The 25,618-nt window shown below is 43.4% G+C and overlaps 1 protein-coding gene across 1 annotated transcript in view; it reads right to left on the bottom strand.

The window, feature by feature from the left end:
* arid5b (AT-rich interaction domain 5B) overlaps positions 1–25,618 on the bottom strand; it is a gene marked incomplete at both ends in the record, with an annotated part of 154,698 nt that overhangs the window by 37,374 nt on the left and 91,706 nt on the right. Inside the window, 2 exons of the mRNA XM_080747423.1 lie at positions 971–1,214; positions 1,488–1,648. Of these exons, the coding sequence (XP_080603549.1) occupies positions 971–1,214; positions 1,488–1,648 (405 nt within the window). The remainder of the gene's footprint in view (positions 1–970; positions 1,215–1,487; positions 1,649–25,618) is intronic.

Below are 25,618 nucleotides of genomic sequence, written 5' to 3'. Positions count from 1 at the left end.
CCATAGTCAATATGTTACTTAAGTAAAAGTACAAAAGTATCGGCATCATATATACTTACAGTACCAAAGTAAAAGCTGATCTACAAACTCACAATGAGATGATGCGATGCGTTGTGAGCTTGTAGATAGGCTAATTTTGAATAGTCAAAGCAGAAAATAATGTCTTAACTCATTTAGTGCTCCTGAAATTAACGGATTAAAATGTCCAGCGTGCCTCCCGCAGGCTGCATCCACGACCGTTGTCTTATTTTGAAGGCCAGAAATCCATAGCGTAAACACTTCCGGTTTGACGTCATCACGTCCTTCACCGGAATCGCTCGTCATCAACATACTGTTGTGTAATGGCGGATCGGTGCTTTTCAACATGTGTTATATAAGCGAGAATCTACTGCCATCCTCCCTTTGAAAGTGTTGTTTCGAGATAATGGACATTAAAGATGAGATTCCCCGTCTGCCTCAATGTTATGGGATTACTATTTTGTGCTCGTGGATCCGTGATGATGATGAATCGGCGAGGGCGATCGTGTCAGGACCTTCCGCGCACCAACAGGTAATAGAGTACCGCCGTTACAGTAATAGAGTACTTTTCACGAGTATACTCGGGATCGGCAGCATGTGCTACTCGAGTATTTTTCACGAGTATTCTCGGGATCGGCGCTAATTGAGTTAAGTGGTTAATGTATGTTTTGCAATACTAAAATCTTAAAAAGTAACGGGTAACTAAAGCTGTCAAATAACTGTAGTATAGTTAAATACCAAAAGTAGCAAATCTGCTAGCTCAAAACGCATCGATTTGAGCTACATTTTGAGCTTGCAGATCTCCTCCTTTTGATGATGCTGTAGTAGGCCAGTAGAGCATGAATTTACAAAAAAAAAGAAAAAAAACACACAACGTTAAAACATGGAGAGAAGAGGTTATGCCACTTAAGTAAATAGACTTGGTTACATTCCACCACTGGCAGTAACGTACTCTGTTTGAAGCCCAGGTATGGGATCCTCTCGATGGGCGTCTTGCGCTCCTTCATATATTTATAGAGGGACACCAGGAAGGCCTGCTCCTCCGCCCTGCACTCCTCCGCACCTCCTTCATCCCCTCCTCCCTCCCTTTTCTCCTCCTCCGCCGAGAGGAGGGACGTCCTCTTGCTGCTGCCGTTGCTGCTGCAGCTGCTGCTGCCTTTGGGCTTCGATATGGCTGTCCTGTCACCTGCTTTTACCTGAAGGACGGTGGCACGCAGGACAGACGCCAGGACAGGGAGGGAGTTCAGGGGAGGACAGAGAGAGAGAGAGAGAGGGAGAGAGAGAGAGAGAGAGAAGAGAGAGAGAGAGGGAGGAGAGGGAGACCAGAAAATGTTGAACATAAGCAGTTTTTTTTTTCTTCTCTACAGCAGACAGCTGACATCACAGATTTACAGTTATTGGATTAATTACAGTATGTGACACAACAAAGTCAATAGATTGGTAGATAATGATACTGTAGTGTATTGTACCTTGGCACTGCTCCTGCTGCCCTCTGTGGTGCCAGCCTCCTTGGCAGCGGGGGAGCCCTGGCACTGACCCTTCAACTCCGACCCCTGACCTTGGCTCTGGGAGTCTCGTCGCTGGGACAGGGACAGCTTCTTTTTCCGTGGACGTCCCTTCAGGTTGGGAGCTATAGAGGACAAAGGAAAAGAGACGTGTGATTTATTCAAGTCGTACCACAAAGTGCTACAGGAATAACCCACTTTTTCAGAATAGCATTTGGGTCTTCGGGGGGGCTATTGTTCTGATTCAAGGCCATTAGACCCCCAAGAGCGATGCAATAAATGATACCAAATTGCAGTGAGTCACTTGGTCCGATTTAATAATCGACATATTGTTGTTCCACTTTGTAGAAGTGACATTACTTGCATCTTATGGCTCTGTGATTCGTACAGCGGGAGTGACATTACTTGCTTGCTACAGTATGACTCTATGGATAGTACTGTAGGAGTGTCATTACTTATGTCCTATGGCTCTATGGTTCACAGGAGTGTCATTACCCTCGTCCTATGGCTCTACGGTTGCCAGTATGCAGAGAAAACCGCAGCCAGTCTACCACACTCCAAGGCAGATTATCATTATTTTTGGCAAAGACATTTTCAAGTCACTTCATTGCTGTTCCATGCATTTGTTTGTGTAACTTTAGTTGACTGATTTCAGGCCCTCCAAAAAACCTTTACACTGCATTATTTCGGCGTCTACTGTGTCTACTATTTATTTTCAATTTCCATTGTGTACCGTATGTTTGATGAATTGTATGTTTTCAGTCCTTTTTCTTGAGCTATTATGTTGTTTTTTGTCAAAACAAATGTAATATCTCTGCAAAACATTGGAAATTATTATTGATGTGCGTCTGGCACTCAGTGTAATTTCACTCCCCAAATGGAACCAAATGGACCCTATGGGTCTATTTTGTACACTTTCAGTGGTTAAATGAACACTGAGAACTTTGTCAGTGTAGTCGACAGAAGAACATGCACTCGTGAACACTCCATATGGCACATTGAGCCACCAGGACTCCCCTGATAACAAATAAAGCATCAGGCTTGAAACAAAGCTTCATTATAGAGTCCTGCTTTCCTCCTGCAACAAACAGCCATCAAAGATCCATCTGTCTCCTGCTGAGACCACACATCAGTCAGACAGTCAGACAGACAGACAGACAGACAGACAGACAGACAGACAGACAGACAGACAGACAGACAGACAGACAGACAGACAGACAGACAGACAGACAGACAGAACATTGTTTTGAACATACTGTAATAGGGAAATCAGATGTCATAACTCTCCACACCAGGTGGCGGCAGTAGTAGTAGTAGTACCTGTACTAGCGGTATTCTGTAGCACTAGTCTGCAGCAGTGTTGCCAGGTCTGCTTATTATAAGTGGCTTGTTTTACTGTAAAGCTGCTTGTAATTATTCATAGCTGCGGGTTGCTTTTGTTTGGGCTTGCTTCTGAAGTGTAGTTGCTTATTTGGGCTTGCTCTCAAGAGTCTTTTTGAAAATAGCTGATGTAATAGGGCTGAAGTGGTGAAACTGGTCGCTTCTTATGGACTTGTTTTCATAGACCTGGTCGCTTGTTTCACCCACAGAGTTTTTCTCTCTGGTGTTTTCTCTCACCAAAACAAAACACAGCACTATCTTTGCTTTGGAGTTGATTGGTATAGGAATTGAGAGTTGAGATCGAGAATATGGTATTTTGTTCAAATGTGCGACGGGCAAATGTCTCAGGCTTGCTTCTGCACCGGTAGCAGACTAGAGTATTTATTTACCCCCTCATCACTACCACACGGATATCGGCGGCTAGCAAGGTCAGCTAGCAAGGTTCCGACCCATCGGCATGGCGATATTGACGGCAAGCCTCTCTTGCCGCAGGACACACTTTCCGACTTCTTCCTCCGCCGACTCGGGCCAATATTGGTGCGGTGGAGAGCTACCTTTACACTTTCTCTGCTACTCTGCTCATATCACAGTGTCTGTCACTGTAGAATGATCAAGACCGGCATTCATTTGCAAAAAAAACAAACAACAACACAAAAACAACACAAAAAGCCTGAAATAGGGACGCCAGGTTGGAGGTGGTTTAAGGATTAAGCGATTAGCTTTGTAGTGACTCATCCTAAAAAGCACCAGTGGCTCGTGTGGGACGCCCTGCGGGTGACAAGTCATTTTGGAGAAGACACTGGGAGTTACCTGATAAGAGCTTATAAGACTTTGTGGCGCTTCGGCTTCATGTTATTTCTCTCTACTGATTCACTGACAGTTTCATCTCTGAGTCTTTTTCATGCATTTATGAGTTGAAATGGTTATCTGCTGGTGTGTCTTGTCTGCCTGCCTGCCTGCCTGCCACTACGTATCAACAGGAGCACACAGGTTGTGACATCACAGTGCTAGGAAAACAACATTTTTTACCACAGGGGTGTAAATGTTACTCAGTATCAACTAGATATGACATGTCTGTTGGCTAAAGCTCCTCTGTCAATATGCCTAGCTGTCCTCTTTAACCACTCCCAGCTCTCTTGTCCTGTATAAATAACTCTACTATAATAGTAAGTCTTGAACTATGAACACAGTGTATGAATGCACAGTATGTAGCACTTGTTTAATATTGAGTTCTGTGTTGCTGCGGACTAAGAAACAATCTTTGCATGGGCCACTGGTGTAGTTGTCCAAGCACCAAGGCTTGTAATCCAGCCTGACAGTGTGTTGCAGGTTCGAGTCCCAATCCTGACGACCTTTGCTACATGTCAACCACCTCTCTCTCCACATTTCCTGTCAACCTATGTAACCTACTAGAAGGTCGGCCGGCTACGCCGGCCTCCCCTCTAGGTTGTCGCGTTGCGTCTATAGGAGTAGATATTCGTCGAAAACAAACCCCTGAGGTACAGGGTGGCCACGATCTGATTTTTTTATTTATTTGTGGTGTGGTGTGTGTAATGGCCAAATGTGTTTTTTTTGAGAAAAAAAAGTTTTTTGAGAAAAAAAAGTTTTTTGAGAAAAAAAAGTTTTTTGAGAAAAAAAAAGTTTTTTGAGAAGAGAAAAATTTTTGAGAAAAAAAAAGTTTTTTGAGAAAAAAAAACGTTTTTTGAGAAAAAAAATATATTTGAGAAAAAGAAATTTTGAGAAAAAAAAAGTTTTTGAGAAAAAAAAAAAAAAAAAATTGGTGATGCGATGACGTGGTGTATACGGATGTTACTGCGATTGAGGTGAAAGAGAAAAGTGGAAAGTTGTGAGCTAACTATTAGCTATTTTTGTGTGTGTGTGTGTGTGTGTGTGTGTGTGTGTGTGTGTGTGTGACACAGCCCTCCCTCTCTGTTGTAAATGTAATTCGATACACTGCCCCGCTCCTCTCCCCTTCCCCCCCTCTCTCTCTCTCTCTCTCTCTCTCTCTCTCTCTCTCAGTGCCTGTGTGAGTATAGGCTTCAAACATGTCCGTTTTGTGGAGGCTTCATGTCCGTTTTGTGGAGGCTTCATGTCCGGTGCTTGAAGTGGGCGTGGCCTCTAAGCCAATTGTATATACTAGGGCGGCCCAGCGTCTAGTCGGCGACCTGGCCAACTCGGAACAATGTAAATAGGGAATGAATGCCCCGCCCTTTAGGACCCGTTTTGACCATCTGTCTGCCTGTGTCCATTTATGCCCATATATGGAGATATCTGTATCTGTCTGTCTGTCTGTCGGCGTCCATTTTATCTCCATATATGGAGATCACTGCAGTTATAGTTCTGGGTCCATTTTATGCCCAGATATGGAGATATCTGTCTATCTGTGTCCATTTTATGCCCATATATGGAGTATCTGTCTGTGCCTCCAACTGTGTTGCAGACACAGTGCCGGTTCCCCCTTTAATGCAAACCTCATTATACCTGTTGTCATAGGACCCGTTTTGAACATCTGTTTGCCTGTGTCCATTTATGCCCATATATGGAGATATCTGTATCTGTCTGTCTGCGTCCATTTTATGCCCATATATGGAGATCTTTGACCATCTGTTTGCCTCTGTCCATTTATGTCCATATATGGAGATATCTGTATCTGTCTGTCTGCAATCCATTTTATGCCCATATATGGGGGCATTCATTTTATGCCCATATATGGAGAACGCGCGTGCCCGTGGGACGAACGGTTCTCGAGATACGCGGATTACATACATACATACACACTCACAGAGATTTTTGGAGCTGTGTGGAACACAAGCTCCCTATACGTGGCGGTGTGTGTCTGTCTGTCTGTCTGTCTGTCTGTCTGTCTGTCTGTCTGTCTGTATGTAGCCTCTGGTGTAGCCTGAGTACCCTGGGTGACCAGAGAGGTGCTGTTGAGTCTAGCCTGCCCTGAGCATCAACTGCAATACACACACACACACACACACACACACACACACACACACACACACACACACACACACACACACACACACACACACACACACACACACACACACACACACACACACACAGCTCCACTTCGAACAGAGGTTCGATTTTACAATTATTTGTTGACTCATGTGGCGTACGTGATGTCAGAGCCTTTTATGAAGTGATGTCACAATGAGTCAGAGCTTTCGCCGATTTCCTCCGGAACAGCCTGATGTCAACAATCAACCCCGCATAAGGAGATTCCGAACGTTTCTCGCCGGTTCGGGAAAACCGCGCGTCGGGTCGGGTCGAGACCCGGCACTGCACTCCGTGCCGCGGCGGGGAACGCGCGTGCCGAATCTGAAGCCGGTGGGACGAACGGTTCTCGAGATACGCGGATTACAGACACACACACAGACAGACAGACAGACAGACAGACAGACAGACAGACAGACACGCAGAGACTTCTCGCATTTATAGATAGATAAGATGTCAACCTACTGTGTAGTCCCTGACTGCACCAACAATCTCCAAGACAAATCCCCACATCTTTACTGAACTTTATGATTACAGAAGTACCACTCATCTCAGACACTTTTAAGAACAGACTTTTTAAGCTGTCACATATTGGTAATTTGTTTGTTTGCTTTGCTGGCAAGTCTTTTAACCACTTAACAACAGTGTGGTTCAGAAAACAGGGACACCAGGATTGAAAGTGATTAAGCGTCCTTTGCAGGTGTTGTCTTCAGCTCAGTACATGTAGTACATCTAAAACAACAATTTAACACTCTGGCTATGTTTGCTTGTAATGCGAGTGTAGTTCCATATTGATGATTAACATTTTACTCAGAAAAAGACATGCATCATGATCATGTTTTTTTTTCATGTGCCGATTTCACATGAGGCTCACATAGTAGCAGTAGAAGTAAAGTGAAAAAAGTAGCTTTCAAAGTGACCAGATGTTTTCTTTTTCTTCTTCTTAAATTCCCTGTACAGCCGAGTTGATGCAATGGCAAGAGCTAGAGAAAGAGCAAGTAAGAGTGAGAGAGAAAGAGAGAGACATAGAGGTGACACAGCATGTGATGCCAATCTGTCAGCATTCTGTACCAAATGAAACAGCATAGTGAAATTAAAGCAAGGGAGAGAGAGAGAGAGAGAGAGAGAGAGGAAGAGGTGAAAAGGGAGATGATGGATGAATAGCAAGTAAGGCAGCAGAAATAAAACAAAAAACAGCAAGGAAATCTTTCTTTTGGCTGCACCTTGTAATGTACCGTTGCCAAATTGTTAGTTTAACTCGATAAAAGAAAACATGATCGCTTACAGTCACATGCCTGCATTGTTGACTAGATTTAGGGTCTCTTTATCGTGATTATCATGTTTCCTAATCTGTTTGCTAACTCCTACATACTGTACAGTAGATAGACCTTTAACACTTGCGTGACGGCATTAAGTCGACCTGCCACACTATAGCGGACTTGAGATGAAAGTGACATATTTTTCCTGCGATTTCACACCTTTCCCCCGAAGCAGCGGGATACCATTGTCTTTTAAATATCGATTCGCTTTGCTTTGACCACATTTCAATCCCACTCACACCTCACATGTACGCTTCATTTGGCTTAGAGGCTGAAGAATCTCACTACTGAACTTCTAGTTTTTTTGAATAGGCCTATATAAATGGGAATGTGTATCCAGGGGGAAAATATTCCTAGAAACCTGGCCGTGTGTTAACGAAACTGAAAGTTCGTTAACACGATGCCTGGCGACGTCACCGGTTCGATTCTGATCCGGACCACCTATGCCGCATGTCATTCCCCATCTCTCCCCCCATTTCCTGTTAGTCTACTGTCCTATCAAATAAAGGCATAAAAGCCCAAAAACAAATCTTAAAAAAAAGATCTACAAGCTTAAAATGTGCGCTTGCAAGTGACTAACAAAAGTGGCATTTAAGAGTTTTAAGCATATTTTGGTTATCGCAATAATCATCCTTAGTCCCAATCATTTTGGCCACAATAATCGTGAACGGTCCCATCGCTACTTCCGTATGCAGTCCAGTGGTGATGTTATTGTGTCAGATGGAGCTTGAAGTGGCTTACATCTCGGACTCCCCCAAAACTCAGCCCTCACCCCCTCCCCCTTCTCTTTCCCCCCCTTATGCTCCTTTCTTGTGTGTATGTGGTTCTGGTGTGTGGTTTGAAGCCTAGCAGAGAGCTAACTGCTGCCAGGATTGGGTATGGGTAATTGGAACCTCCAGGGGGAAGACATGCAATAAAACAAATGAAATGCACAGGCCTTCACAGAGATGTCTGGATATGCAGACAGATGGAAATGCAACTGTACACAAAGTACAGTTATGTGGAAGCTTGCAATGCAGACTCTAAACACACACACACACACACACACACACACACACACACACACACACACACACACACACACACACACACACACACACACACACACACACACACACACACACACACACACACACACACACACACACACACACACACAGACATGGGAGTCCTTTAAAGTGCAGAATGTGAAAAATGCACTCCATCATGTATAGTATTTCATGGTTTAAAGCGACCGCGTGGCCTGTGTTTTTAATAACGCTAACATCCAGTTAAGCTAAGAGTCGATCCATTCAGCCCTGCAGCGTTCAGTCGTTCACTCTCTTTACGTTGCCGCGGCTGTCATTCATTAAATACTTATTGGGCCTCATACATCATTCTGTATTTCTTTTGCCTTCACTCAATACCGCACGGCAACGAATATTACTATCTGTTGATCTGAGCTCACAACCAGTCCCCTGCTGCATTAATGTTGTTTCACACTCCGTCAGATCACAATTTACACAAAAAGAACAGAGAAACGGACGAGGTTGACGTTCAAAGTGAAAAGCGCTGGACTGAATAGTGCAATATATTGTGATTTGTCTATTTGGTCTACGCAGCCAGTGACCGTGAATGTTGTTTACAGTACGTACTTTGTTCGCTGTAAAACCCCTCGTTTGCCCGTTCTGTTTTTCCCCACCGTTTAGTTTCCGTCGTGCAGTTCAATTACAACCTTTGTTTGTCATCTTGTTTGCTTTGTAAAAAATGTTTCTATAAACCCCCTGGTGTTATTTATTAATGTGTTTATCTCACCTGCATGCATGCATTTGTTTGTGTTTATTTCCCCTCCTTTCTAACGTTTTAGCATTGTGTTTGTTTTTCCTTTTCATTTCACCTCTGGGCTTTTATCTGTATGAAGTAATGTGAACAGCAGTGTAATGGAGTTGTTAACATTCAGCTATAGCCTCTGATAGAGGTCAACCACACTTCCTCTATAGATCCACCTCTCTCTCACTCTCTCTCCCTCTCCCTCTCTCTCTCTCTCTGTGTGTGTGCGCGCGCACAGGTTTTTGTGTGCATTGTGTGATAGCTGACACACAGAATACAAATGACAGCATCAATGGATTGAACTCACTAATAGACACACACAGGCTTGCAAGTGCACTTGTGCACGCACGCACGCACGCACGCACACACTGGTGTAAACAGACGCGTGGCAAGCACTCACACTTACAGCAGTGTGTAGCAGTATTAGAAAAGCTTTATTTGCCTCCATTAATTCTACTATAATACTTTCAATCAGATTGAAGTGTTATTGTCTCCACCAGCCGAAGGCTGAGGGAGAGTATGTTTTCCCCTCCGTCCGTCCGTCCGTCCGTCTGTCCGTGCGTCCGTACGTGCGTCCGTGCGTCCTCGCAGTTTGTGAGCAGCTAATCTCCGGCGCCGTTGGCCCGGTCGCTGCCAAAATTAGCACACACACTCCCTGGATGCCAATTCAGAACCTCTGCCCCACATTTTTCAAATCAGCCTCATGGTGGCGCTATAACAGGCCGATTTGTGTGGCCTGGTTGTTACCAGCTAATCTCCGGCGCCGTCGGCCCGATCGCTGCCAAACTGAGCACACACACTCCCTGGATGCCAAATCAGAACCTCTGCCCCATATTTTTCAAATCAGCCTCATGGTGGCGCTATAACAGGCCGATTTGTGTGGCCTGGTGGAGACCTGTGCTCGGAAGAGCACTGCTTCTAGTTACTAATGACGCGCACAGACCTGAAGCAAGCAAGCACCGCATGCACAGTTGCACACACACACACACACACACACACACACACACACACACACACGCTCAGATCTGTTCCACAGCCCTTCACTGTTTTTGCCGAGTCATCAGAGTTATGTCACAGCAGTGTGTGAGTTCACGTGCACATGCCCTTATGTGTGAATGTGTGTGTGTGTGTGTGTGTGTGTGTGTGTGTGTGTGTGCGCGCGCAGCCGCGCACGCGCATGTGTGGGGGTGCGTCACGTGCGTGTGTCCAGGCTAGCAGATGCTGTGTAAGTCTTAAGCACTGCTGTGTGTGTGTGTGTGTGTGCGTGCGTGCGTGCGTGTGTGTGTGTGTGTGTCCCTGCAGGCGGTGTCCCCTGGAGCCCTGCACTGTGGATGTCTTATTTATAGCTGCTACTGTACCTGCTTATTGTACTGCAGCACCTCACACACACTCTGGATCAAATGCATACCACATACACTGCTTCATACACACTATCAGGCATTGACACTAAGGCTTGCCCACCTGCCCCCGGCAGGTAAATAAAACGTCAGGGCAGGTGAAGTTGGCTTTCAGGTTGCCCGACAGGGCAAGTGCTCATTTGAGAGGGGACACAAATGTCTATAAACACAACACCAGATATCTGTCTAAACACCTGAAAGTGGCCAGTGCGCTGTGTCTTCTGGTCTGTGGAATGTAAAATAAGAGCACTGTTTGTGTTTACCTATGATGTGCTGTTTTTACTGTTGCTACATTTAAAAATATAAAATAACAAGTGTGAAACCATAGACATATTCAATCATAGCTTAAGTATTTGGTATTTGGATTTGGAGGTATTGAGGTATGACATTTTATTGCACAGCCCCAGAAAGTGAAGAAATAAGTGTTAAATTGAGCGGTAATGTAAAATCGTACCTATCATTTTATAATGGACGATTTACTTTTCGGGCAAGTGGGCATTACCTTCGGGCAAGTAGAACATGACCTGTACTTGCCCGATGGGTAAGTGCCTCTGAGACCTTGGTGTCAACCCCTGCACTATCATATTACCCCCTACTCCAGTGGTGGACGAACTACTCCAATTCATCCCCCCCCTTTTTACTTTACTAGTAAATGTACTTAGTTACTTTCCACCACTACCCAGCTCTCCCGTCCGTAAAAATTGTCTTTATATCTTTTTCAAAGGACAGCGTTAGTGCAGCTATTTTCTTTTGGATAACAAGTGTCTCGGTAGGTCAAAAAAGTCCTGCATACTCAGCTCAATATGTACAACAACTCTATTCTGACAGCCTAGGCTGGAGGTAAACCTGTACATTAGAACGGACAAACATACCCAGCCAGCACGCCCACATGGGTCCCGCATGGGTACGAGTTGGGCTACTTGGGTACCACGTGGGCATGGGCTTGATGTGGGCAAATTACATGGGTCCCATGTGGGATACATGTGGGATACCTGGGCATGGGTTGGAAGTGGGCTTTCCCACATGGTTCCCACATGGGCTACATGTGGGCTAACTGGGCATGGGATTGAAGTGGGCTGGCCCAAGTGGTTCCCACGTGGGCTACATGTGGGATAACAGGGCATGGGATGGAGGTGGGCTGGCCCAAGTGGTTCCCACATGGGCTACATGTGGGCTAACTGGGCATGGGATGGAAGTGGGTTGGCCCACGTGGTTCCCGCATGGGCTACATGTGGGCTAACTGGGCATGGGATGGAAGTGGGCTGGCCCAGGTGGTTCCCGCGTGGGCTACATGTGGGCTAACTGGGCATGGGATGGAAGTGGGCTGGCCCACGTGGTTCCTGCATGGGCTACATGTGGGCTAACTGGGCATGGGATGGACGTGGGCTGGCCCACGTGGTTCCCGCATGGGCTACATGTGGGCTAAGTGGGCATGGGATGGAAGTGGGCTGGCCCAGGTGGTTCCCACGTGGGCTACATGTGGGCTAACTGGGCATGGGATGGAAGTGGGTTGGCCCACGTGGTTCCCGCATGGGCTACATGTGGGCTAAGTGGGCATGGGATGGAAGTGGGCTGGCCCAGGTGGTTCCCGCGTGGGCTACATGTGGGCTAACTGGGCATGGGATGGAAGTGGGTTGGCCCACGTGGTTCCCGCAAGGGCTACATGTGGGCTAACTGGGCATGGGATGGACATGGGCTGGCCCACGTGGTTCCCGCATGGGCTACATATGGGCTAACTGGGCATGGGTTGGAAGTGGGCTGCCCACGTGGTTTCCGCATGGGCTACATGTGGGCTAACTGGGCCTGGGATGGAAGTGGGCTGGCCCACGTGGTTCCCGCATGGGCTAAATGTGGGCTAACTGGGCATGGGATGGAAGTGGGCTGGCCCACGCGGTTTCTGCATGGGCTACATGTGGGCTAATTAGGCCTGGGTTTATTTTTTGGCTGTGAATTTTGGCTTAGGCAGTGGGGAAAAACATATTTCCTTTAAATATTTCCATATGGACCAACCAAGAGTAGCCTAGTTATTAACAACAGCTTGACCAAAATATCTATACACAGGGTTATGTAAAATAATAATAATAATAGTAATAATATCCATGGCTTTGATGCTATAACAATTCCATGCTGTACCAATAGGAGAGATAACAGGCAAAATGTTGATCAAAATAACACTTCTATATTCTCAAATTGTTTAGACTTGTTGTAAATTAAGTAATGCAGATGCTTAACAGTAATGTAACTCTTGATTGGGTAAAATGAAACCAAATGGACCTGTAGATATATGAGGGTCCATTTGGTCACCAAATCGCCATCATTTAGCTGGGGACGACCTGGAACCCTCCCAAGGACCACTGGTTTGTGTGTGTGTGTGTGTGTGTGTGTGTGTGTGTGTGTGTGTGTGTGTGTGTGTGTGTGTGTGTGTGTGTGTGTGTGTGTGTGTGTGTGTGTGTGTGTGTGTGTGTCTGTGTGTGTGTGTGTGTGTGTGCGTGTGTGTGTGTGTGTGTGTGTGCGCGTGCGTGCGTGCGTGCGTGCGTGCGCGTGCGTGCATGTGCGTGTGTGCATGTGTGCTTTTAACTTGTCGGGTGGTAGTAGGAAAAACATTCATTTCATTACTTCTATTTTGCCCATATGCTCCTAAAACAACATTCGACAACACTCCTGGTCAAATCCACACTCAAAAATGCCAAGCTCATAATGCATTGCATCGCAAAACTGTTCTGTTTTTATAGAGCTGCTATTCATGCAAAAATGTAGTTATTATGTGTGGTTATAAACATTTTAGAGAGAAGCCTCAGGCCATACACAATCTGTCTGTGTTCCCACGATTGGCCAGACTTTGGACTTTGCTTTATGTGCTGCTAGTTAGTTTACCTAGCTGCTTTGTACAACACCACTAGCCTAGCAGAGCTAAACAATCCACCCAATACTGCAGTTAGTTAGCTGCATTAGTATATAGTCTGGCTACGTTAGGCTACAACTAGGGTGACCATATTTCCAGCCACTCAAACCGGGACGCAAAACACTGTTGCCTAAAACTGGGACCCTAAAATCAATGCGCACGTTACCGCGCACGCACGTGCCCATTCTCTAACGTTCGTGCACGCGCACACACGCACCGCAGGGTTGCAAACAGGCAGTGAGTGATTGACAAACAGCCTCAGCGTTGAATTCAGACACGCAATGAATTTGTTCCTGTTTTCTGATTGGTTAGGTGAGCATGTTTTCATGAAAAGAACATAACAAATGTCTATTGCAACCACTGAAAACAGCTACTATTATTTTAATTCTGGCGAAAACCGGGACAATTTTGCAGTGAATGTTGAAAAGCGGGACATATCAGTGTTTTAAAGATATTTGTCGGGACACCAGGACACGCAGCTTGAAAACGGGACTGTCCCGGGTAAAACGGGACGTCTGGTCACCCTAGCTACAACACCACATTCATTTTCTTCAACCAGACAGACAGACAGACAGACAGACAGACAGACAGACAGACAGGCAGGCAGGCAGGCAGGCAGGCAGGCAGGCAGGCAGGCAGGAAGGCAGAGTGAGTAGACCAAACCAAGCCTCTCATTACCATGTGAATACAGGGTGATTTCACATGTAGGTGTTATTGACCGTCTAACCAATCACTGTGCTTCCCAGACTTTTTTGAAACTGAATCACTTTTTCTTTGTCATTTGAGAGTGAGGAACTTCATGACAGAACTTGCTTCCACGAATGGACCTTAAAAAATCCAAAAGTATATGGTAAGTAGCCTCATTGTCTAATCTATATTCTAAAATGTTCTAGACTAGCCTAGATACAGGCTAGTTTTAACTCACGGTTTGTTGATTTTGTCAACTTAACTAAGGACATTATCTTTAAACAACAAGTTACATGTTTTATGCTCTAGATGTAATGTTATGTTATCACATTGTAACACATTATTTCAAACCATGGATTTAGGCAGGCCAATATTGTTATATATTATGTTTTAAATCCCTAGATTACAATGTATGTTGGTTTACCGTATGTACTGTATATGTTGGTTAATGTACCCAATAGTGTTCCTAGTCTGGGCAAACCCACAAAAACAGCAGCTCTACTAGCTAATAAAGCATCACAGCACGTTATGAGCTTGTAAATCAAGCCAGATTGAAATATGTGTAGGCCTACATTGAAATTTACATTGCTTTAACTTTTGAAATCTCATTTGTCCCCTCTTTCTTGAAGACAAATAATGTGCTCAACCCAAACCTGAAAAGCAGAGGCTTCAATCTACAGACAGACAATGAAGTACCCCATAAGTGACAATGGTAATATAAACTTACATAATGTTTGTGATTTTGTTGGGATATTGAGCTTGGCTAACTTTAATGTTGTGTGGAAAAAACTGAAGTTGAATGTGACAGCATACGGCTGCAGCTAACTAGTGGAAGGGGCAGATTTGTTGAAGAGATCACGGTTGGCAGTTACATTTTTATTCTACATCAAGGGTCTTCAACAGGGGGTCCGGGACACCTAGGGGGTCCTCAGAGTCACTAAAGGGGGTCCTCCAAATATTTGTGTGATAGAAACCTTATTTTCTCATTTTTTATATTAACCACTTGAACCCTAGCGTCCATATTCTGAGAACTTGAGCCAAAAATAGCAGATCTACAAGCTCACAACGCCTTGCACTGCGAGGCGTTGTGAGCTTGTAGATCAGACATTTGGGCAAAGAGGTTTCGTAGAGAGGGAAAAGAGCAGACCAAGTAGTGAGTGAAATGTCAACTTTATTAAGTATTGACTGTTCAAGTGGTTAAATATCTGAAACACAAATCGACATGGATCCAAAATACAATGATGATTTTCCTGTCATGATGAAACTACATGGAATCTATGTAAAGGTTTTGGTGGTCCCTGCTTCATCTCTCTCAACTAAGGGGTCCGTGGCCTGAAAACATTGAGCATTCAAAACCAGTTTGTCCACAGTCAGCAGCAGGGCAGGAATTTCATGGAGGCCATGAAGGCCATGGCTGCTGTTGCCCCTCAGTTTGGCCTTGTGCCCCTCCAAAAAATTGCATTCCCTGAGGCCACAGTGGCCTTAATGCCCCAGCTTCTTGTCAATATGTATACAGTAGACATCTGTGTTTCTTTCTTGTCATGTAGACACGGTGTCTTTGGTTGAGATTTTGAAATCTTAACATCCCGAGTCCGGGAGTCCCCATCTTTAAACCATGGGGACTTGGGCTGAGCATGGATCAGATTAGAAATACCATCATTTATCTATTTCACTAACACTGATGGCCTTCCTGCCCTGGCATTTGGCCTTTGTGCCCTCAAAAAATGGACAACACCAAAGGCCAAGTGGCCTTGCCCCTAAAATGACGAAATTCCAGGCCTGGTCAGCAGGCACGTAGACAGTAGGCAGCTGATAGCATAGGCCTACTCAACTTGCTTATAGAGATGCAAATTTTTGCTATTGTGGGGGTTTACTTTGGGTCATCGTCACCTGGCTTTACAAAGAATCAAATGTGCACACGCTTGCCAAATGGTCTGTCTCCTGTGTACTACACTATTGGACTTTAGTTACTAGTTAATTATTTAGAATATTATTAGGCTATAAAACATAGGCCTACATTAAACTCTTCAGCCCTATACATTTTGTCTATTTGAAAATAGCCGATCTACAAGCTCACAATGCGTCGCAATGCACTTCACTGGCATTTCGCCTAATAAAATCTCATTCCTGGTGTGTAAGTGTGTTTAAAGATAGAATGACTACTTTACATTCATATCTTGTGGCTAATCCTTTCTTTGACTTTTGCCATAGACTCAGGAATTGCCATGTCGGAGATATCTAAGGTTAAGGCTTCCTGGGTGAAGGCAAGATGGACAGACCAGTGGAAGGCAGCAGAACCGTCCAGGCTTCACCAATTCATCAAGGATCTCACAGATGTTCCTGACCAGCACCTCCCCCATAAGGAGTGGACAACCCTCAATCACCTGAGGACAGGTGTGGGACGTTTCAGTGCAGCACAGGATCCATCCATCACAGAGTTTTGTTACAAAATTCAAGATTTTGATGCACCTCTTACACAATTTATGTTTTTGGACATTTTTTATCCTTTATTTTGTTCTGTTAGCAGTCTGTGGAGCATTATGGGAATATCTCTTTTTGCATTTCAAGTGTTTTTTTAAATGTACTGTATGTACACTTGCACATTTGATCTGTTTGCCTTCATGCTGCTGCTATCTTTATTTATATTGTATTGTATTATCTTGTTTATTTTTGTAATAAACGTTGTCAAATATACAGTATATTGTCTATTTCATCCAAAATGTATTTTAGGTGTTTCAATAATTAACACAGTTCATGTCAAACACTGTTTTAGTCTACCATTAAAATCTTCCTAGGAGCAAGGTTGAGCCCACTTGGATCCCACGTTTATCCCCTATGGTTCCCACATAGAATTGCCTAGGTGGGGCCCAACCAGGGCCCATGTAAAACCCACCTAGAGCCCACACAGGCTAGCCCAAGCGGCTCCCACCTGGGTCCCATATACATTTGCCGAGGTGGGGCCCACCCAGGACCCATGCAGAACCCACCCAGAGCCCACGTGGGCTAGCCCAAGTGGTTCCCACTTGGGTCCCATATAAATTTGCCGATGTGGGGCCCACCCAGGGCCCCTGCAGAACCCACGTTGATCCCACGTGGGCTAGCCCAAGTGAGTCCCACTTGGGTCCCATATAAATTTGCCGAGGTGGGGCCCACCCAGGACCCATGTAGAACCCACGTTGAGCACACGTGGGCTAGCCCAAGTGGTTCCCACCTGGGTCCCATATAAATTAGCCGAGGTGGGGCCCACCCAGAGCCCATATAGAACCCACACAGAGCCCACGTGGGCTAACCCACGAGGGACCCTTGTGGAAACCGCGGACATTCCCACATAGAACCCACGTGGGCTAGCCCAGGCGGTTCCCACATGGGTCCCATATAAATTTGCCGAGGTGGGGCCCACCCAGCGCCCATGTAGAACCCACGTTGAGCCCACGTGGGCTAGCCCAAGTGGTTCCCACCTGGGTCCCATATAAATTAGCCGAGGTGGGGCCGACCCAGGGCCCATGTAGAACCCACACAGAGCCCACGTGGGCTAACCCACGAGGGACCCTTGTGGAAACCGCGGACATTCCCACATGGGGCCCATGTAGGGAAGCCCACCCTGTACCCATGCGGGACCCATGTGGGCGTGCTGGCTGGGTATAGGTTGCCTATTTTCTAATACGGCATGGTTGTATTTTCTCCCAACAGAGCTGTGACCCTGGATTTTTTTTTTAATATACCGGTAGCATTAAAATCAGTTTAACCACTTTAACTCAATAATATTGAGTCAATATTCATCGACTATATACTTTAGAAACATTTTAACTACAGATTTTGTATGGGGGGTCCCAGGCATAGAATATTTTCAGATGAGGGTCAGTGGAAAATATTCATTTGGGGGTCCTTGACATGAAAAGGTTTGAGAGGCACTGAAGTATAAGTCCCTGCTCTCTTGCTTTAATGTGGTGTGGAGCCAGAACAGAGCAGAAACCTTTTACCTTCTTGTTATTTACCTTGCTAGGAAGTAGCAGCACTGCTGTTATTTCAAAGATAAGACCCATGAGTTACTGCAGGCAAACAGGGAGAACAGACACTTTAATTATTTATCGACTATACTACCCCCCCCCCCTCTCTTTTTTTCTCTCACTCACTTTGCTTAATTCTCTTTGCAAATGTTCAGTTTCTGTCGTTATGTTCTTATCTCTGTGTTTATGTTTTTAATACTCATATAGGTGACATTATCACTGCTGCTGTTTAAAGGGCACACTCCCTCTATTGGCACAATATGAACTTCTACTAATCAATAAGCGGATGATGTCATACAGTACATATACTTGGGGAGGCGACACTACTCGGATACACACAGTGGTGGACAAAGTACTCAACCCAGAACGTGAGTCAAAGTACAGATACTCCTGGTCGAGTATTACTCCACTACAAATTATTATAGTTAAAGTAGTCGAGTAGCCTGATTATCTGACTGAAAATATAGAATCAGTTCACGTGAGTGGGTGGATATATGACCTGGATCCAGGCTAGTACAGGTGTACTTTTAAAAATATCAACAATATTGAAAATCTCACAACGTGTCGCAATTCACATAGTGACTAATTTACGCAAAAAAAATAAAGAAACAGTATAAGTACAGAGCCAACTCAGTTCCAGTTTACAAAGTCTAGAGGGTATAAAATGTAAGCCATTTAAACTTAAAATGGTTTAAATGGCTGAGTCAGTTACAGGAGCGGCAGTGTTTTTAATCATATTACCTACATTAGGTAGAAACATGATCGTTAGACTGATGGTTAGTTACTTTATTGCCTGCTACCTGGAATCATACCCTGCGAAACGCTGAAACATATCTCTCACTACTGTTGATGATGATGATGATGATGATGATGATATACAGTACACTACAGCAGTGGTTCCCAAACCTTTTAGCTTGAGACCCAAGAGAGATTAGACCTTTGCCCAGGGCCCAAATTAGTGAAAACAGCAGATCTACAAGCTCACAACTCGTCGCTTTGCACCGCGCAAAACAAAACATTGAAAATATTTTGAATAATAATAATTTAAAAACAAAAATTAGGAAACAAAAAAATAAAGAGACCCATGAAGATCTGTCTGCGACCTGGGTTCCCTAGGCTAGTCTGCGACCCACAAATGTGTCCCGATCCAGTGTTTGGGAAACAGTACACTTCTGGAGTTAAAAATGCACCCAGGTATGTAAACTCAGTAAGGGACTTAGGATAAGGCAGTATGGCGGCCATAGCTGAATAGGTAGATATTATAGTGTTATGAAATAAGTCTAATTATTAGGATGGAAAATAGTGCCATTTAAGATGTGTAAAGTAAGTGTAAAGAATAGTGTATGTGTCTTTTTTTCTCCTAAGAGGAAAACATTGCCTGAGAACGTCTGTGTGTTGTCAGCATGGGAACAGATTTGTCCTTTGGTATGCATCTGAGTTTAATATGTTTGACGTGTGGCTATAATTGATTAGGAACAATATTGCCTCGTGTGATTTGGAGGCGGTTATACCGTACACGTACATAATTAGCAGTGACATGAGGTTTCATTTATCAGAAGTCTATTTCCTATAAATACCATAACACCCACTGATTGCATCACGTCATCAAGAGAGGAGGCACGTTTAGCAATGCACAAACATGTTGTTGCTGTTGGGCAGAAAACTTGTATCTCCGTATTTTAACTTTGTATATTTCTTCCTAAATGAATGCCCTACTTCATCATACTACAGTGTCACACAAAATCAGCAAAAAGAGTGACACGTTGTGAACTCGTATTTGCAATCTTTGGATTCACTTTTTGTTTTGCGGGGGCCACACCGTCTCCCTAACCCTAAGACTTTGTCTGTATGTGGGTTACTATGTATTTCTGTCTGTAGCGTGAGCTGCAATACCGCTGGTGACCAAGTGGCGCTATTGAGTCACACGCACACACGCAACCCTGAAATGAACTGTTACATACACACAGCCACGTACACACACACACACACACACGCACCACCGCTCACTTCAAACTTGGTTTGATTGGAGGGAGAGTGAAAGTGGTTAAGTGTGTCTATGGGTTTCATGAATATTGAACCAATGAAAAGTACTAACGCGTTTTTGACTACGTTAGATCAATCAAAACACTTTTTATTTTTTACATTTCCTGAAAAGGACATACAAGGTTTCCACCCGACAGCGACGAGGTAAGAAACAGAATAGAATTCATGCAACAAGCACTGACACTGCTAATACAGGATAAAAGTCATATGAATATTTTATGACTTCAGATGTCTTCTCATTCCATGACTGGTTGTGAATACTGTTTGATGTTAAATGTAAGGATGTATTCCCTCTGAACAAAATGTAAGCATTCCACGCATTGCTAAATTCATCTCCATAAATTACCCAAGATATCCATTGTGTGTGTGTGCGTGTGTGCGTGTATGTGTGTGTGTGTGTGTGTGTGTGTGTGTGTGTGTGTGTGTGCATTAGCATAAGAATTGCTGATGCAACAGCACAAGTCCCCCAAGCGCAAAGCTTGGCATGATCAGCTATAGCTAGGATCACACATCAGGACACGCACGCGCACACACACACACACACACACACACACACACACACACACACACACACACACACACACACACTTGCGCCCACGCATACACATCTACACCCACAGGGAGGGAGAGGGAGAGGGAGAGAGAGAGAGAGAGAGAGAGAGAGAGAGAGAGAGAGAGAGAGAGAGAGAGAGAGAGAGAGAGAGAATGGAGTGCTAGTTTAGCTATCACCTGTGTAAATATGGAAGTGGAAAGATGTATTTAATATTTATAGAATGGGTGTAGAGTCTTGTAAGTTTCATTGCCTTGGGGGATGACCAACCAAAGTTCAGCAGAGGCAGCAGATGCAGGATCTGTAACACTTTTTCAATTAAAATTCAAAAAATACTTATTTCCATAAATAAAGCTGTTTCACACTGTTAAATATGCAGCACAAAACACATCCTGCTCCAATCTGCACAAATTATTATGAAAATAACCAGATAATGATTAGGTTTTAGTCATGATATGGCTGTGTAATATACCAAATAACAGGTTTTTGCTCACAAAGGGGAACTGAGATAGGAATTATAGTGCAGACAGAGACTGCGTCAATTTCACAATAGACAGTTAAATGATATTTTGATAACATCAGGATAGACATTACAATAAACCAATTCTAAAGAGTACAACGTCGCTGTCAGGCAGAAACCATGTCCATATTTTAACTTTTTATGTTCTTTTTTCAAAAACGAATGCCCCATTTGAATTTGATCATACAGCATCCCACAAACATATCAAATGCTGTTGGGTGTAAACCTTTTTCGGTTTGTACTCGTATTAACTCATTGATTGCCAAGGCCCGAGTTTCCCGAGTTATTACAGTAGTACCAGGCTGCCACAGCCCGAGTTTTTTTTTTTGTCAAAACATTTTTTTTATAAAAAAAAAATCCAAAAATACCTAAAATGTATTAGGCATGATCGCAATCGTGAAATTGCATGTTTAGCCCCATAACAAACACATCTTTCAAAATGGCAAAATGTTTGTTTTGTCTGACTTTGAAGGCTTTTATCTCATGAATGCCTGAACGGATTTCCAAGCGGATTTTTTTGTTTGAAAGCTGTTAAAAGGTACTACACATATGGTGCATGATCTAGGCATGTGCGTGCACGATCCGTGCACTAAATATTTATCCGTGCACTAGAAATTTAGGAACGTGGCATCCTGGTACTTGGCGGCCATCTTGAAAAGGGCAATCAATGAGTTAAGACACGTCATTGGTCAAAACATTTAGACAGACTTAACTATTTTCAACCTGGTGTCCTTATTTTGGCCATAGGCAAAAGAAAAGAAATCTAGAATCTCCCCAAAGTAGATGATCTAATTCTACATGATCACAACACAACATCACTCTCTCTTATGACAATGTATAAAATAGGTTGCTAATATACAAAGAAATATGGTAGGCTATTGTAAGGAAGGATTGTGCAGCATTTCAGAGGACAATCCATAACAGGCTTGTACAGTATGATTCTTATCCTGTTATTTAGTTGAACAATCTAAGACAGTGTGTTCTATAAGTTTGTCCACACGCACATGCACACGCACACGCACACACACACACACACACACACACACACACACACACACACACACGCTCCCCTGGTGCTTCTCTGCCCATCAATATTTCATCCAGTCAGCTCCAGTTCTTCTGACGCTCAAAGCTTCATTGGCCTCATTCAATAGCCTTGCCTGTCACTTCATGGTTCCCTCGCTGCTTATTGCATAACATCCAAACCAAAAACAAAATATGATTCGGCTGGGTGCTAATGATAGAGTTGCGCTCCTTCACACAGGCACAATAAGCTTGACTTTATTAAAGCACTTTGTTTTACATGGAGGCTTATGTTGCTGTGTAGACAACAAATAACACAGGGGCTGCAACTATCACTTATTTTCTCAGCATTCTTCAATTGATTACTTTTTCGATAATATGGATTAAATAATAATCAATAAGAACGTAAAAAAATATATGAACGCATTGATTCATTACTTAAACCCTATTTCATACTTGTCGAAGTGCAAAGACGAAAATAGCAAATGTACAAACGTGTGAAGCGTTGCTTTATGATGCATCGTTAGCTTGTAGATCTGCTATTTTCACTATGTTTTTTTAATGCTTTGCCTATAATGACATGCCCAAAATAGGGATCGATTAATAATCTTTTTTTTTCATAAATCATAAATTCATAAATTCAATTTATTATAGTCAACTGTTGCACCCCTAAACAATATACAGCACAGCATGTTGCAGGGCGTAACTTCCCCATGTAGAACACTCACTCTTACAAAGAACTAAAGTAGGTCATTGAAGGAGAATGATATAGGCCTAATATTCCTGAATAAATTGATTTCAAAAGCAGCTTTGAATAGTACTGTAGATTGCCAAGGTTAAAAAAACGATTAGTATGCTCAACAATGTGAAATGTGTTTAGGGTCACAAGAACATTTGCTATAATTTGCATCTGCATACACAGTGTTAATTGCACAAGCGTGGGGTTCATTTTCAAAGAACTTATTTACTTTAATTAAGATTACTTTATTTTCCATTCCGCCTGCAAGCATCAGAAAACTAAATTGTGTTTCTCCTAAAAGACAGCCAAAGAATGAATAAATTCACACTCTTAAAACCATTAACTTTGTGTGTACAGTAGCTCTGTCACTCTGCCGTCAGTGAGTAATTGCAGAAGAGGTTTGTTTTAGTCACTGTTATCCACAGCAGCTTGCATGATGGGAGCAACTGTTGACTGTGACAGGACACGGTCGCTGTCATCAGGGAGAAACCTCGTATCTCCATATTTCAAGTTGTTTTTTCCCCCTAAAAAGTGGGGGCTTAAGGTCTTTGCACACTGCTGTGTTTTTCGTTGCGAAATGCGTTTTTCAGGGCAAGGAGAGAGAGAGAGAGATAGAGAGAGCAAGGGACCGAGTGGTGCGCGAAACGGGCGGCAGTGTGCAAACGTGACTGGCATAACGTGAGGTTGATTTTTTATTTGCGCGCTCCGAAATTCACTCCAATACTCGGCCCGAAGAACGCAGCAGTGTGCAACCAGCTTTACCCCATGATAACTTACCCTACCTTTAATTATCATACTAGAGTATCACACAAAAGTAGCAAAAAACTGACAATCTACATCTACGGATTGCGTAGATATGCTATATTTGTATTGGGTCTGTGGGCTTTATAAATATTAACTAATGCAAAGTATTAACAAGAGTGACTAAATAACACTACATTGGAACCATTGGAACAGAGTTCCTGAAAAGTAACACTCTTGGACACACACGGTTTCTACTGGACAGATCTACACACTCAAAACGCGTGCCTTCGCGCTGCGTTCCGAGCTTGTGGATCTGCTACTTTTTATGCTTTTGTGTGACACTTTGCTATGATCAAGTACAGGGCATTACTTTTCACAAAGAGTTAGAATATGGAGATAAGAGGTTTCTGCCTGACAGCAACAATATACAGTTTGGCTTGTTGATGGACACCAGCAGTCGCTGGGATTAGCTCTTTTTAGCCCTGCCAGCAGTGTGGCACTAACCATGTAATGCACTGTAGGTTGCACTGGTGGGAAAAGTACTCAGGTTAGTAAAGTAAAAGTAGCAATATCACTTTGTAGAATACTCTGTTACAATTTAAAGGCCTTTTAAAGTACATTTTACTTAAAATTTTACTTTAAAGTTTTGGCATTATAATATCAAAATATCCTTTCAATACAAAAGTAAAAGTAAAAAATTATTTCAAAAATGTTTTTTTCTTTTTTTTGGAAAATAACAGAAATACAAGCCAGCTGTGAGCTTGAAGATCGCCTATTTTCGAATGGTCAAACTATAAAATAGGGCTTAATTGGTTGATGTATGTTTTGTAATAATAATAATTTAAATCTGCAAAGTAACTAGTACGGTAACTAAAGCTGTCAAATAATTCCAGTGGAGCAAACAGTTCAATATTTGCCTGTGAGATGTAGTGGAGTAGAAGTATAGTATTGAAAGAGATAAAAATACCTCAAAATAGTTTTTTATTTGAGTACATGTACAAAGTTATTTTCCACCACTGGCAGGTCGGCCTGTCTATCCGTCCAACACAGATATCTCTAAAACAGTCTTGCCATGAACTTTCCTGTACAAAGAATGACTCCTACAGATTTCTGGACACCCCTTGGCAATGTGCAACCATTAGGCCGAAAGCACTTGCACACAAGATATCTCCAAAAGTCATGGGCACCTTGCCACGAAACTTGGCACGGCACGGCCGTATAGTGTTGTTTTGCTCTTGTATTTTACATTAATATTATTTATTCTGTATCCTCTGGGCCTCTGCCAAGCAACAATCATAAAACCAAAGCATTTCATTTTCATTACACACTTTGTCCTTTGCGGTTCTTCCATGAGTCCTATTTGTAAATCGTCACTCCAATGGTGGACAAAGTAATCAAGCCCAGTCCCTGAGTCAAATTAATATACTCCTGGTCCAATATTACTCAACTACTCACTGCACAATTACTCAAGTGAAAGTTGCTCTGTGAAATTTCAGCATGTCACTCTGTCACTTCAGCCCTATATACAGTACATTTCAGCCATTTGAAAATAGCCCATCTACAAGCTTACAATGCATTGTAGGCTTGTAGAGCTGCTATTTTCCAAAGGTTTGTATACATTTGAAAACTTGTGAAATTGGACATTCCACATATTAAACTAAGTACTTTCTACTTTTGGTACTTTAAGTAGGCTACATTTTGATACCAATACTTTTGTACTTTTGCTCATGTACATTTTGAATTCCGTACTTTTACGTAAGTGTTAAATTCATATTGTAATTTTTTTCCATTGCTACAAATGGAGCGGAGTCAAAAGTACAGTATTTGCCTTGTAGAGGAGTAACTAAGTACATGTACTTAGTTACTGAGTGTCCACCACTGCATCACTCCTCTGCTAACTGTACTTATACGTAATGGCCAGCATGTATGTCCTGCATGGGTATGATCCCCTGAAGGACCTTGATAGGAA

Source organism: Nannobrachium achirus (assembly GCF_963921795.1).
Source record: "Nannobrachium achirus genome assembly, chromosome: 18".
In the NCBI taxonomy this organism is placed as follows: domain Eukaryota; kingdom Metazoa; phylum Chordata; class Actinopteri; order Myctophiformes; family Myctophidae; genus Nannobrachium; species Nannobrachium achirus.
Note: the sequence above shows the minus strand (reverse complement) of the source record. Positions and strands in the feature narration are given on the sequence as shown.